General features: G+C 29.2%; 1 protein-coding gene across 1 annotated transcript in view; it reads right to left on the bottom strand.

Annotated features, from left to right (window-relative positions):
- LOC127154299 (V-set and transmembrane domain-containing protein 2-like protein) overlaps positions 1-16,248 on the bottom strand; it is a 54,593-nt gene extending 38,345 nt beyond the window's left edge. Inside the window, exon 1 of the mRNA XM_051095737.1 lies at positions 15,769-16,248. Coding sequence (XP_050951694.1) covers positions 15,769-15,886 — 118 coding nt within the window. The 5' untranslated portion in view covers positions 15,887-16,248. The remainder of the gene's footprint in view (positions 1-15,768) is intronic.
- Between the last annotated feature and the right edge of the window lie 257 nt (positions 16,249-16,505).

The raw sequence follows: 16,505 nt of genomic DNA, 5'->3' as shown, positions 1-16,505 counted from the left end.
AGTTTGTGCAGAAATTCTTTGGTTATGCAAACCAATTGTTGCAACAGCTGTCCGGGTGACTGGTCTCAGACGATCTTGGAGGTGAAGATGCTGGATGTGGAGGTCCTGGGCTGGTCTGCGGTTGTGAGGCTGGTTGGAAGTACTGCCAAATTCTCTGAAACACCTTTAAAAACAGCTTATGGTAGAGAAATGAACATTCAATTCACGGGCAACCGCTCTGGTGGACATTCCTGCAGTCAGCATGCCAAATGCACGCTCCCTTAAAACTTGTGACATCTGTGGCATTGTGCTGCACATTTTAGAGTGGCCTTTTATTGTGGCCAGCCTAAGGCACACCTGTGCAACAATCATGCTGTCTAATCAGCATCTTGATATGCCACACCTGTGAGTTGGATGGATAATCTCGGCAAAGGAGAAGTGCTCGCTAATACAGATTTAGACAGATTTGTGAACAACATTTGAGAGAAATAGGCCTTTTGTGTACACAGAAAAAGTCTTAGATCTGAGTTCAGCTCATGAAAGATGGGAGCAAAAGCAGAAGTGTTCCGTTTATAATTTTGGTCAGTCTAATACTAAAATAATACTGATTCTAATAATAATAAAATGAAACCAAGAACAGATGAATATTTTAATTTGCTTGTATTATTACATTATAAAAAAAGATATAGAGCATTAAAACATGGAACAAGCCATCATGCACAGACTTGCATCCCATCACCATGAGCAGCAGTACTCGTGATGCTCACATTTTTAATGAGACGGCTGGAGATAAATTGTGTGTGTGATTGTCACAGAAATGATCAGGGCGACAAATGTCCGTCCTAGATTCATCAGACCAGAGAGACACTCCAGCATGTGTGATATCTCAGCGGGTGGCCCGTGCTGCCCATCGCCTGCAGGTCACACACATCTTCAGCTGTGCTTGTGTGTGTAGCATAATACATTCAACATGCACATATATGATGGAGAAACCAGTGAAACACACACACAGAGCACGCTGGCGAATCATTAAACTGAGCAGAGAGGAGAGAAGAGGAGAGGGGCAGAGAGATGAATTATTTAACGCAACGGCAACCAAATGAATAAACAAACAGATGAAGCTAGAGATGGCAAGCGCCTCCACTACACCCACGCCTGACAACAAACATCCTCCTGCTACAGTATCCATACACACACACTCTCAAAACAACACAGACTCATACAGAGACTGATATCAACAATATCTGATGCTCATCACATCCATCTGAACATCTGAACCACTAATCACTGAACGGTTTTATCATGATATTTAAAGGCATATTCATAAGGCTAATAAAGCTGTGTTCGAAACGTGTGAGCGATCTATCTAAACTGCACTTATAAATAAGGAAAAAAACGATAATTAAAAAAAAGTAAATATTTATATATTTATAAATTATTTGCAACTAATCACTTTGCAGTTTTATCATTTTATGTTCAGAGGCACATTTATATGCTGGTAAAGATGTGTTTAAAATGTGTGTGAGCAACCTACCTAAACAGCACTTATAATTAAGAAAAAAATATATATACTTAATATACTTAAATAATCATATACTTAAATATCACATAAATATCATAATTCATTATAACATATATATATGTGTGTGTGTGTGTGTGTGTGTGTGTAAATTATAATGAGTATACAAATTTGTTATTTATATAATACTTAAACATTTAAGAATGCTTTAATTTTGTATAATTTTTTAAATAATATATTTATAACTATATAAATGTATATTTTATATAAAAATTGTTATACTAAATCAGTATATATAAAATATATTTATATATATAAAATATATTTATATATATAAAATATAGTTAAAATATATATATTTACATTTTTAAAAATCTATAGTTTAAATATAATAAACAATATCATTTTTAAAGACTTATTTTCTATATATAAATTATATTAAATCAGTAAATATATTTATGTGTGTGTAAATTATAATAAATGAGTATATGCAAATTTGTTATTTATATAATTCTTAAACATTTAAAAATTTAATTATTTTAAATATTATATAAATATCGTAATTTAAAAAAAAACTATTTTATATAAAATCTAATTTATACAAATTTATATTTTATATAAAAAAAGAGTTATAATGAAATAGTGTATATAAAAAGGCATTTATATATTTAATACACAGACACACACACATTTTTAAAAATATAAAAATATCTATTTTAAATATAATAAACAATATAACTTTTTAAAGAACTATTTTCTATATATAAATTATAATTAGTAAATATTTTTATATTTGTGTGTAAATTATAATAAATGAGTATATGCAAAATTGTTATTTATATAATACTTAAACATTTAAAAATATAATTTAAAAAATGTTTTAAATATTATATAAATATCATAACTTTTTAAAGATCTGTTTTATATAAAATATAATTTTTTTCATTTGTTATAATACATTAGTATATATAAAAATATTTCATATATTTAAATATAGTTAAAATAAATATTTTCTATATATAAATTATAATAAATTAGTAAATATATTGATATATTTAAAATATATATTTTATATTTTTAAATATATTTTTAAATATATAAATATGTTTTAAAAAATACACATTACAAAAAATACAAACACACACACACACTTCAAAAAACACATAAACCTATGTAGACCGCCTTCAAAAGGTATGCTGCCTTCTAAGATACCTTCTTTTGGCAGCATCACATGTGTCCATCACAGATAAGGCAATCCCAGAATGCACTGCATCAAGCACTGTGGACAAACATTTCACAGGATGGTTGACAGAGTCCAGGGAAACTCCAGTTCTACTTCATTCAGTGCTGAAAAGTCAAACTGCTTTTTTGTTTAACAGAGCATCAAATCATTAGTTTAGCTTCAAACTCTGTTGGTGTGACGTGTGAAGTTTTTACCTATGCAGAGTTTTCCAATTCACCTACTTTGATTTCTGTTAGGATGCTGCATATTTAGGGACAGACAGCACAGCAATTCACTCGGTTCTTAAACTCCTGAAATGTCTACAGCAGTAGCTGAACAACAACACATCTGTTTTAATGACTTGCAAACGTCTTGGCCTCTGCATTTGCATGCTTATATAAAATAACCTAGTTTTCCTACAGAACTTAGTATATACAGAGTGTCTATGTTCAAAATCAGCTAGTCAGTGGATCCTGAACATGGACAGATAAAGCGAAACGATTTCACACGGCAGCAGTGCTTTGAAGTGGACAAATATAAATACGCATTTCTCAAAGAGGGTTTTCCCATTAGCATTCACATGCCATTTACATCATTTAAAAATTATTGATTACTACATAAAAATAGTAAAATATTAATAATTTCATTAATAATATTAACTTAAAATATTCAAATATTTCATTTTAATTATATTATATAAAACAATTACCCATATATTGAATATGAAAATATCTAAATAACTATATTTAAATTTAATTTAACCATTTCATATGTAAGACTGATAGTATATAAAATTATTTTAATGAATCTAAAATTATTATTATTATTCATTGACACGCTTTTATTTATTTAAATTTGTTATATATTCATAGACTCTATACATGTATGTTAAAAATGTATAAGTTTTATAAGATTTATAACTTATATTTAAGTTTTAAACTTAAACTAATAAAAATGTAAATTGTGTGTATATATATTTTCTATATATAAATGATAATACATTTGTAAATATATTTATGTGTGTGTGCAAATTATGAGCATATGCAAAATTATGTAATTTATATACTTAAACATTTAAAATGTAAATATTTGTATTTTTTTAAATATTTATAATATTATATAAATATAATTTGTTAAAGAACTATTTTATATAAAATCTAGTTTATATCAATGTATATTTTATATAAAACTTTGTTATAATAAATTAGTATATATAAAAATATATTTATATATTTAAAATATAGTTACAATATATTTATTTTAATTTTAAATATATACATATATATATATATATACACATATATATATATATATATATATATATAATAAACAATATAATTTCTTTAAAGACATTTTCTATATATAAATAAATAAATAAATAAATAAAGTTATATATGTGTGTGTAAATTACAATAAATGAGTATATGCAAAATTGATATTTATATAATAATACTTAAACATTTAACATTTTTAATATTTATAAAGAAAATGTTTTAAATATTATATAAATATAATTTTTTAAAAAACTATTTCATATAAAATCTAGTTTATATAAATTTATATGTTATAAAAATTTGTTAGAACTCAATAAAAAGATATATAAGCATGTCATTAAATAATAATTTTAGATAAAGTAAAAATTTTATATACTAGCAATTTTACATATCAAATAGTTTTATTAAATTTAAATATATTTATTTACATATTTTTATATTCAATATATGGGTAACTGTTTTATATAATATAATTAAAATGAAATATTTTGATATTTTAAGATAGATAAAAAAAAAAAAAAATAGTAAGATATAATTAAACTTTACCATCAAAAATTGTACGATGATATAATTTTACATGCATACATAGATTATATGAATATATAAAATACAGTTAAATATACAATTTTACATATAAAATTAAACAATTATTTTTATTTATAATTCTATGTATACATAATAAAAAGTTAATATTTAAATTACAATTTTTGTTTTATTTTAAATGTGTATTTCTTTCACATAATTAAACTATATGACATTTAAAATTGACACAATTACTTTAAAATGTGATATTCAAAATTATTTTGTTTACACATATATATAATTACATGCATACAGAAAATATAGTTAAATATTCTAAACTATTTTACATTTAAAATTCTACAATTTATTTATAATAAAGTTTAAAAAGCGCAGCGCAGAACGCCTACTCGTGTTGCCGTCAAATACAAAAGTTGCCATGTCAACCTGCTACTGTAAACAAAAGCTCACAATGCTTGCCCCTACTCCATGGTCTTCTGATTGGTCCGCTGTTTTGGAACTGACACTGATGAGTGTAAAAGTTTAAATTCTGTTAACTTGACCCCTGATCTTAAATGTGCCACTTGCGTGTGAGATGCTGCAAAAGATGTGAGCGCAGTGGTCATACGCGTCCATGTTTTAATTGGGAAAGTATTAACAGGATTAAAAAACTGAAATAACCAACATGGGTTGGTTTCAATTACTTTCCAATTATCCCTCCAGCCCTAGTATATATACATATTTTTAAATAAAGTCAGCTATTGGAGCTTGCCTTTTTGAGGAAAAAAAGTCCGTCAGACGGTGTAGGCCGTGTGAGACTGAGAGGCGCAGTAAAAGCGCTACAGCGTGTGAGCAGGTGGCGGCACGGGTGTTTGGACAGAGCTCAGGTAACCGAGCTGAGCGAGTGAATCTTGGGTTGTAAACACAGCTAATTAAACAGGGTTATTTAACATTTTGCATCTTCATTTGTCCCGTTCTGTCTCGATCGAGTCCCAACACGCGCCTCAATTAACCCCGCCGTCCAAATGCCACCGGAGCGTCTTCATCCTCAGCCGCTGTTTCCTGTGGATTCAGCACTCGAAGGCAAACAAAAGAGCGGCGCTGGAGAGCGTGTGCGCGCCGCTCCAGATCTGTTCGGAGAGGACGTGGAGTCGAACGGCTCATGTCTGCCAGCAGACGGCCGCTGCCAACGGCTCCCCGGGAGGTGTGCGACGGCCAGCCTGGCAGAAATGTGTCTAATGCGAGATAAGGTGTCGCTCCGCCGAGGAGAATTCAGCTCGCCCGCTCGCGCCTCTGTCTTTACTCTTCACATCAAGGCAGGAGGGGAAGATGGCGGTCACAAAGACAAGAAAGACTGAAACACAAGCCGCTTGAGAACACAGAGGGGAGGAAAGAGAGACACAAAGAAAGAAAGAAAGAATGAAAACAAAAAAGATGTTTATTTTCTTATATAATTTTTATAAGAATATAAAGTTTTTTATTTTATTAAATTACAATTTTTTTAATTCTTTTTTTTCCTTATAATTACTTAGACTACCTTAATTATATATAATAATTATATAAATAAAAATAACTTTAAAAATACAATTTATTTTTATTATATAGTTCATTATGTTGTTACTACTATATATATATATATATAATTTAAGAATATACATATAATTTTAAATTATAAATAAGTAAAGTTCTTTCAAATTGTATAGTTTTGAATATATTTTTATTTACACTTTATGCTGAAGAGAAATAGGAAAGAAAAAGAAAAAGAAAGAAAACAATACAATATAGAATATAAAGTTTTTTATTTTATTAAATTACATGTTTTATTATTTCTTTTTTTTTCTTCTTTCTTCTATATACATATATATATATATATATTTTTTTTTTTTTTTTGTCATAATTTTATTATTATTTTATATGATTTTGAGGGTTTTTTTATTTTAGCAATATTGGTTTAGCTGTGAAACATTTATCACAGTAAAATGGTCCAAAAATGCAAAAGGTAAATAAATAAATAAATAAAAACACTGGGTTTTTCATACAGCATAAAGATATAATGAAGTAAAAATAAAGTAACAATATTTTTCTTACATAGTTCATGATGTTTTTATTTATAAAACTATAAATATAAGTATGTGAAGTAACACTATATTTACTACTACTAATATATTTTTAAAAATGTCATTTTTTATGACTTTGATTTTTTTAATATATTTTAGCAATGGTGCTTTACCTGTGAAACATATACATATATATATTTTTTCACAGTAAAATGGTCTAAAATGTAAATTAAAATAAATAAATAACCAACCATAAATAAATAACCAACTAAATAAACAACAAACAAACCAAAAACACTGGGTTTTTACACTGGGTTTATTATAGCATGTTAAGTGAAAGGAAAAAAAAAATCAAAACTTGAAGTATTTTTATTTACATTTTATGTAAAGAAAGAAAGGGTCAAAAAGATGTTTATTTTCCAATATAATTATATATTTATTTACTTTATTATACTATTTATTATTTATTTATTATATATTTTCTTATAAGAAAACCTTCCTTATAAACTAATACTTGTTTAAATATTTAATGTTGTATAAAAGTATATAAAAATATTTATAAAATATTGTAAGAATATTTAAATAACATTTAAAAAATAAACAGATCTATGGAAAGAGGGAGAAATAAAGAACAAAAGAAAGAACAAAAAACAAAAAGATGTAAATTTTCTTTTATTTTTTAATATTGTTATTTTTTAATTTTTTTTTCTTATTTTTTATAAGAATTATATAAGAATATTCTGTAAATATATTACATTTAAATTAAGTATATTTTATTTAAAATGTTATAGTCTGAATATATTTTTATTTACATTTATGTTGAGAAAGAAAGAAAGAAAGAAAAAAGAAAGAAAAAAATATCAAAAAGATGTTTATCTTATATAACTTATTATAAATAAAAAACTTAAAACTGTTTTATTTCTTACTTCTTTTGTATAAATTACCTACTACCTTATTTCTAAGCAAATACTATTGTTGTATAAAATTATATAAAAATATTTAGACAATATTGTTAAAATATTTAAATAGCATTTAAAAAAATAAACAGATCTACAGAAAGAGGGAGAAATAAAGAACAAAAGAACGAACAAACAAAAATGACATTTTCTTTTTTTTAATATTGTTATTTTTTAATTAAGAATATTTTTAATAATTATATATTCTGTAAATACATTAAATTTAAGTATATTTTATTTTAAATTTTATAGTCTATAAATGAATATATTTTTTTTATGTACATTTTATGTTAAGAAAGAAAGAAAGAAAGAAAAAGAAAAAAAAGTGTTCACTACAAAACCTGTCCAATCAACTTTAATCTTGGTTAGATTCCCAATAAAATCATCTGAAGAGACAAATCATGTACAAACCAGATAACAAACATCACAAAACATCTGCTAAATGTCAACAGGGAACGTTTTTGCTTCACACCACAGATGAGCAAACGCTGTAGAAATGACACCGTCCAGATGCAAACGCAGTTAGACGTCTGACGAACACCAAACAGCGAGAAACAGACCGAAAGAGACGGGCGGCACAGAAAGAGAAAGACATTTATAGATTTTAGAGGAAAGAGAGTGAGCGAGCGCGACGTGGTGGTCTGTCACGATGTTAACGGATTGATTCTCGTTAAGTGATATAAATGAGCGTCTCCATTCAGAGCTTTAAGCAAACCACAAAGACGCTGTGGAAAAATAAACTTCACAATCCTCACACAACACATGCGCTAAAGCATCAAAATCCTGACTTAAAGGAAATGTTCGTGTGGGTTCTCAAAAAACTCTCTTCCTTCTCCTGAAGGCCTGAGTCTTTGAAGAAGGCGAGTGTTTAAGCCACATTTCTGAAGTGAAGGAGAGCTGAAGGTGAGCCAAAAACCTCCTCCACTAATCTAAAGCTACAGACTGACTCACAGTGAACACTGTACATTTATACCAGTCTCAATATTACAAAGATGTTTCATTTCACAGCTAGAGCAAACCAGCATTAAACTGGTCATGTGACTCAGAGAGACACTCTGATTGGATGAGTTCTACAATGTTTCGGGTCAAATTAAATGCCGCAGTTTAATGAGTCAGTGCTTAAAATGCTGTCGGAAAATTGCAAAAGAATGACTTTATCATCATATTATGAAACTATAATGCATCTCGACTACACATAAAAAAATACATTATTAAAAAGTACAAATAATACATTTATTCAATTCAGATGCCACGTCTTCATTAAAGTTAATCTAAAGTCCTGTTCAAAATAGTGTTTTTACTATCATGATACTATTTTTTTTTTATTTACTTGTTTGTATTTTCTATTTTAATGATCATTTTAGTTAACATTTTAACAGTTTTTTATGTGTTTATGTTGCCAAATGTTAAATAAATGTTTTTCATTTCATTTTAATTTTTTCAAGTATATATTTTTTCATGCTTTGAATTAACAAAACTTATTACAGTATATCTAAAATATGTTTATTTTAATTAAAATAACCCTGGTTCAAAACCTAGTGAGCTACCCATCTAGATTTTAATTATCATTTTAGTTAAAGTTTTAGCAATTTAGTTGTGTTTTGTCATTTTTTTTTTATGTTGATATAGTTTTATTTTTTATTGTAGTTTTAGCTATTTTAGTAAATCAAGTTAATTTTTTTTTTTTTTTTTTTTTTTTTTTTTTTACTTTTTCAAGTATCTTTTTTTCATGGTTTGAATTAAATATATTTAAATATTATATATAAATTATATGTATTTAAATTAGAATAATCCTGGTTCAAAACCTAGTAAGCTGCCTATCTAGATTTTAATTATCATTTTAGTTATAGTTTTAGCAATCTTTTGTTGCGTTTTTGTCATTTTATTGCTTTATGTCTATATAGTTAATTTTTTTAATTTTAGCTATTTTAGTTCATCAAGTTAAACAAAATGAAAATGAGCAATGTTAATTTGGCAACTAGCTGTAATATATATTTATTTATTTTATGTATTTTGTTTTATTTCAGTTAATGTTTCAAATAATTTTTTTTTCCTCAAGTACATTTTTTCATGGTTTTAATTAATTATATTTATATATTATATAGAAATGGTATTTATTTTAGTTATAATAACAATGGTTTGAAACCTACTGAGCTGCCCATCTAGTCAGTATTTTATTATAATTAACTAAAACTAAAAATGAAGAAATTAAAACCATAAAAAAACATTCCTGTTAAAGTAAATGTTAACTGAAATATTAATAACTAAATATTAATATTGAAATAAACTGAAAATTATTTAAAATAATAAAAAACAATAAATAAAAAATAATAAATCATAATAAAAAAACATTTCTCATTATAAGTTAGTTAAACTTGAATAACTAAAATGACAAACTAAAATTGAAATAAAAATTAGTAAAAATGATATAGACAAAAACAAAAGCTATACTTTCTAAAAATTAGCAAAAAACACAAAGCTGCTAAAATTTTTAAATTATAATGAAAATTGATTCAGAATATTAATAAAAACTATCATAGCATCTCAATGAGACAATAACTCTGATGCATGTTCTGTAGAAAAGGCAATGAAAAACGCACATTGCAAATATACCATTCAACACCAAAAAAAAAAAAAATCGATAAAAAACCTAATTAAAAACAGATTAATCGTATCTAATATATGTGTGCTGTCTGTTTTTCTGCTTATTAGAGCAGCATGTCATTAACAACACGCCAACATCAACCTGTGCTGTAATCAATGATAAGCACTAGTCAGGGCTCTAGTGCACTTCTCAAGAGGGAAGCGCTAATGAGACGCTGCCTATAAACAATGATTCAATCACTCACGTATGAACTTTCATTCGAGTTTCACTTCAGTTCGGATGCTGCCTATGTAGGTGGCTCAATAGGATCCGTCTAGTGCACAGTAATGTTCACCCCATAAAAATGTGCATAATGTCCCTATATTGACTTACCAGAAATCTAGATGTGTTCTCTTCAGTCACAATGCGTCGGAAATGGAGGATGAGTGCATGATTCATGAAGACACTAAATGAAGAAACATAATAGACAAAATCAGGAAAACTAGAAAAAGAAAAAGATGAAAAATTTAAATGAGAAAAACAAATAAAAGTGCATTTAAAAATATAATATAGGTAGAGTTGGTCACGTGACTCAGAGCTCCACTCTGATTGGATAAGCTCTACAAAAAATACTTTCTGTCATATTAAATGCTGCAATGTAAATGATCTAATCATTGTAAAAATGGATACTATGACACTACAATGCATTTAAACTGGAAACATGCATTAAAATCTATTATTTTTATTACTATAAGTACTAAAAAAATAAATTAGGCATTATAAATATTACCCGCACATCTTGCAAATTGCAGATTTGCATTTTTAAAAAAAATAATATATATTTTTTACAATTATTTTTAACATGCAAATCTGCAAAATGTAAAATTGAAATGTTAAAAAATTTCAAATAAATAAAAAATAATATGAATAAAATAACAACAATGCATAAACATACATACATAAATTACTTTTCTGATGAAGAACTGGTTTATTTTTAAGGATCTTAAGATTCACCAATACTAAATTATTTTTTAAATGCAAATCTGCAAAATGCAAGATTAAAAAGAAATGTTAAAAAAGTAAAAAATAAATAAAAAATAATATGAATGCATAAAATAACAAAAATGCATAACTAAATACACACAAAAATGACTTTTCTGATGAAGAACTGGTTTGTTTTTAAGGATCTTAAGATTCGCCAATGAACCACTGTGAAAGATTAATGAAAGCCTCAAAAATAACTTGAATAAATAAATGGCTTTTCTTTTTCTTTTTTTACATCATGTGACTCAGAGCTTCACAAAAATGTGCTTCCTGTTTTATTAAACATTGCAGTTTTAAAGGACAGCACATAAAATGCTGCTAGAACCCATAAATGAGTGAAGTAAATGAGTTCATCATCATAAAACTAATGTCATGACGCTATAATGCACCTCAACTGGAAATATGCAATAAAATACACTATAAAATACTAAGATGACAAATTAACCACATAATTATTAAGTGCACAGTGTTATTCATACGGATCTTACATCTTGCATTTTTCCCAGAAGTAAATAAAGTGCGTGTGTGTGTGTGTGTGACGTGGAAACGCAGCCGCAAACATGCAGAAAACACAGAACGAGCATCAAATCATAGTTCACAAGAGCAAGCACCGTCCAATGAAGAGAAAACAGCCACAGCGGCAGGTGATGTCAGCGGTCATTGGTTTGAGTGATGGCTGGAGAAATGAAGAGTGTGTGTGTATGTGTGTGTACGTCTCATGCACACATCACTGTTGATGCTTATTAGTGTTCGCTGACTGCAGCTGTTTCGTCAGAGTAAACAAACCAGTAACCAACTTATTAAAAAAAAAAAGCCATTGTGTGCTGCAGCTTTAACACTCACACAAACACCACAAAAACCTGACATCATTCATTAAAAATCTCATTTAAAAAAGGCAAGAAAACTCAGGGTCATATTTCATGCCAAAATAAATAAATAGATAAATAAATGAACACATTTTAATTTAATTTTAATTTGATTAAGATGTGAAATATGCCTTAGACATTTTCTTCATGAGATGTACCTTCATTTTTCAATTATATGTCATCATTAACAGAATAATAATCTTCTGATAGCAGATTTCAACAGAGCGAAAGTATCACAATCTTAATCTAAGCGTCTATGAAAAGAGCATCTCCAAAGGTTCCACAGCTTTTAATAAAATTACTTCCTCCATCCTCGCTGTTCCTTGATCTTCAGTAGCATCTCAGAACCGCTTCACCCGGACACACGCAGAGAGGAAAAACACAACGCTCCATGGAGAATTACAACACGACAGGTCACTGTGAGACCGCTGAACACACGAAAACAAAATACTCTCCCTGATCAGATCCCACCAACCTAACGCTGAAGAAATCACATAGTCCAGAGAAATTTTCCACTGAATATATGCCTTAGTACAAGTCTTAACATACATAATTCACTGTAAAACCACTAAGATCAATGATTAAAGTCTAAATAAAAAATAAATAAATAAATAATTTGATGAAAATACAATTAAAAATATAAAAACTGAAACATTAAAAAATTAAATAAGAAAGAAAGAAAGATTTGTTTTTGAGAATCTTATGATTCACTAATCAGTATCTCAGTCTTAAGAACCACAGAAATAAAAAAATACATAATATTAAAAATAAATAAATATATAAAACAAACAAACAAATAAAAAAACAACCCATGTATGATAGAAAGTAAATAAAATATTAAAATATTAAAAAAAAAAAAAAAAAAAAAAAAAAAAAAAAAAAAAAAAAATCAACAAATAGAAAGACAGAGAGAAAGAAAGAGAGAAAGAAACAGAGAAAGAAAGAAAGAAAGAAAGAAAGAAAGAAAGAAAGAAAGAAAGAAAGAAAGAAAGAAAATTATTTGTTTTTGAGAATCCTAAGATTCACTAATCAGTGTCGAAGTCTGGAGAACCACAAAAATAAAATTACGTAATATTAAATAATTTAAAAATATAAAAGAGATAGATAGACAGATAGATAGATAGATAGATAAAAAAAAATCTAAATCTAAACCTAAAATCTAAAAAAAAAAAAAAGAAAAGAATAATAAATAAGATAATTTTTTTTGAAAATCTTAAGATTCACTAATAAGCATCTCGAAGTCTGGAGAACCACAAAAATAAAAAACTTGTTTTTAAGGATTCTAAGATTCTCCAATTAACCTCTTTGAAGGATCAATGCTTAAATTCTGGAAAACTACAAAAATAAAATAAAATAAAATAAAATAAAATAAAATAATAAAACTTTTGGTGAAATATAAGTAAATAAAAAGTGCTTATAAATAAATAAATGACTGATTTGTTTTTGAGAATCTTACGATTCAACAATCGTTTTTTTTAAATAAATTTTTTTTTTTTAAATAAATAAATGCATTTTCTGATGAAGATAACGGATTTATTTGTGAAGATCCTCCAGTCAACCTCTTTGAAAGCACAATGCTAAAATTCAAGGGTGCCGTAATGGAGAGAAGAGCAGGATGATTTCAAGGGCCCAAATGCGATTTCTACCATTGAAGGCCTGAGTCAATATGCTGTACAGGGGACCCAGAAACCATAGCGGTGCCCCTGCTTAAGTCAACATGCAAATGCATTTACAATCCAAACTAGGAGAGTCAATGAGGATTTTGCAAATACAACAGGATTTTCAACATCTTCAGGACAGTACAGCATTGATTCCAGCAGACAAATACAGTCGAAGACAACAGGATGTTTAAAACAGCATGTGTGCGTGAATTAAAACTGTACTGCCGTTGAAAATGAGATTCCTTTTTTTACGCCATTGCTATTCATCTGACGTGTGCTGTGCTGCGGCGAGCGGTCCGGCGGGTCTGCGCTCTTTGTTTCATTACTGTGAGGTCAGAGGAAAACAGAGGTTTTAAGTTGTTGTTGACATTAATTAAGCCTCGTTACCGCAGGCCACGGTATTCCCAGCGGCGCGAAAATGAACGCAAAGGTATTGAATACAAGTAAGCTAAGCTGTCCATCAACTCTAGACATGCAAAAAGCAGAGACGTTTCACAGAAAAATGAACAATAATGCAATTAAAAACACTTAATTGGACGAGTCTCACCAGAACATAGACAGTCAAAGCATTATAACATTATTTTCAGGCCTTCGTCCAAAACCATTGGACTCAGTGGGCCTAAATTCATTTGACAAATAAAACTTGGCCAAATTAACAAATAAAGATCCTCCTAATCTTTCCATAACCTGTCAAAGCTATTTAAAGAAAACACAGTCTTAGTTTAAATCCACTGCAGTCTGATCCTGCCAATCGTCCACTAGAAACCATACAAGCGTCCAGGCCTGCATGTCAAATAATCCAGAACATCAGTGCACGTTCAGATGGCTTTCCTGATCGTACTGTATCGGCCCTCTTAATATTCCTCATGAATATCAGGCTCTCATCACATTCTGCCCTTTAATTTCATGGTGAGCGACCCACAATCCGCCGTGCGAACTCTTTCATCAGCATGATGCATGCCTGGGTTCATCAGCACTGATTTATTCATTGCATTAGTCATCTATTGTTCGCGCAATTGCCGAAACTTCTTAAATGAATCTAGAATAACAATATTTTACACAGTCCTTTCCTTTTCCCAGAGCGTCTGCATATAGTTTGAAGAATATCTTCAATATCCAGGCACGACAATTATGGCTAATTACAGTATGACTAGAATCTTGAAATGCATGTAATGATTTTCCTCACTCTTTCTGCAATGAAAACAACAAATAGGCCAATTTATGAAACTTAAACCCAGAATATCAAACATCTTTGAGTAAAAAGGAAGGAGATTCAGTCTTTCACTGTGAAAGCAATGTACCATGGTATAACCTATAAGAGATATAACTAAAATACAGATATTAAGGTATTTTTAATCATTTGGTACTATGGTTTCACCATCTGATACTATCAAGGTAACAAAAGCCATTAAATAAACTAAAATCCAATCATGTTTTCTTTTAAGGTCCTTGGAAAACCAGGTAAATGCAATATAGTTTATATCAAAGTACAATAGTACAGCATGGTAATTCCACGTTTTTGGACAATATAAATACAGTAATAACACAGCAATCATTAAAGTGCCTTAAAAGAACATCGCTGACCCATAGTACTTTTTCAAGGTTCAAAAACCACAGAATTATATTTCTAGACACTTAAGATTATACCATGGTATTCTTTGACATAACAATTAAGTACAATGGGATAAATCCACATTTAACACCATCAGTGATTCATAATTCAGCTACAGGACTTTTTATGAGGTTAAAAAGCTATAGAATTATAACGGTTTTAACCGTCATAATGCTGTATTGGTATTCTTTGAAGTACCTTAATATGTGTATATGTTAAACAAATAACACCAACGTAAACCACCAGGTACCAATGACAGAAATACCATGGTATTCTTCAAGTACCACGATATTATCATCATATACCACGGTACCACCTGTCAATAACCCCAGTGCAGTTGTACTGATGATGAACTGCTCTGCGTATCTCCATCACTGTGCCGTTCGCGCGTAATTCGGCTTCAAATGACAGCCGTTACGAATTTCAAACCCGTTAACGTGCGAGTACATAACCGTATCGAGCCCACACGTCTTACCGTTGTTGGATATGTGGTTCTCCACGTCGTCGCTTCCAGCTTGTCTGAGACTGGCACTAAGTTGGATGTAGAGTCCCATACAATGTAAACTCCTCAGAATCACTCCAAACGCGCCCATCACTGCTCCCTGCAAAACACTCTCTCACATCAGGTGAAAATATACGGCTTTGAGAGATAGATCCAGGTGTGGGTGAGTGTTTACTGGTGGTTTTTGTCCCCGATGACAGCGGCAGGAGCGGCTGAGAGGAGGCTGCGTGTGTTTGCAGTCGCCCACTGATGCGATTTGAGTCTCCGCGAAGAGAAACTCCCCGGATCTAACCGATGCGGCGGAGGGATGCAGTGCGAGGAGGAAGCGCGGCGGCGGTCATTGGGGAATTTCAATTAGGCGGAATAACATTATGAAGAGATTTTTTACAGCGAACCTTTGGTCAAAACTCAACGGTCGTCGTGGGTTGAGGTAAAATGTTTCTGAGGTAAATTTAACTTTTGACTTTGAATGACAGTTATACAGTATTTATGTAATCAACCAGTACTGTATTGTTTACAGCAGAATTAGATTAATAACTGCGGCTTAAGTGTTTTTTCGTATTTTTGTGCATATTGTAGCCTACTGCCTATATACTGTGTGAAACAGTAACCAATAATGATAATGTCTTATACATTAGTTTACTAAAGTGTTTTCATGTTACCTCATTATGTTTAGTGGTAGGCTGATTTATATGTAGATATTGGGACGA

The sequence above is a fragment of the Labeo rohita genome, chromosome 23 (assembly GCF_022985175.1).
Source record: "Labeo rohita strain BAU-BD-2019 chromosome 23, IGBB_LRoh.1.0, whole genome shotgun sequence".
NCBI classification, from domain to species: Eukaryota; Metazoa; Chordata; class Actinopteri; order Cypriniformes; family Cyprinidae; genus Labeo; species Labeo rohita.
Note: the sequence above shows the minus strand (reverse complement) of the source record. Positions and strands in the feature narration are given on the sequence as shown.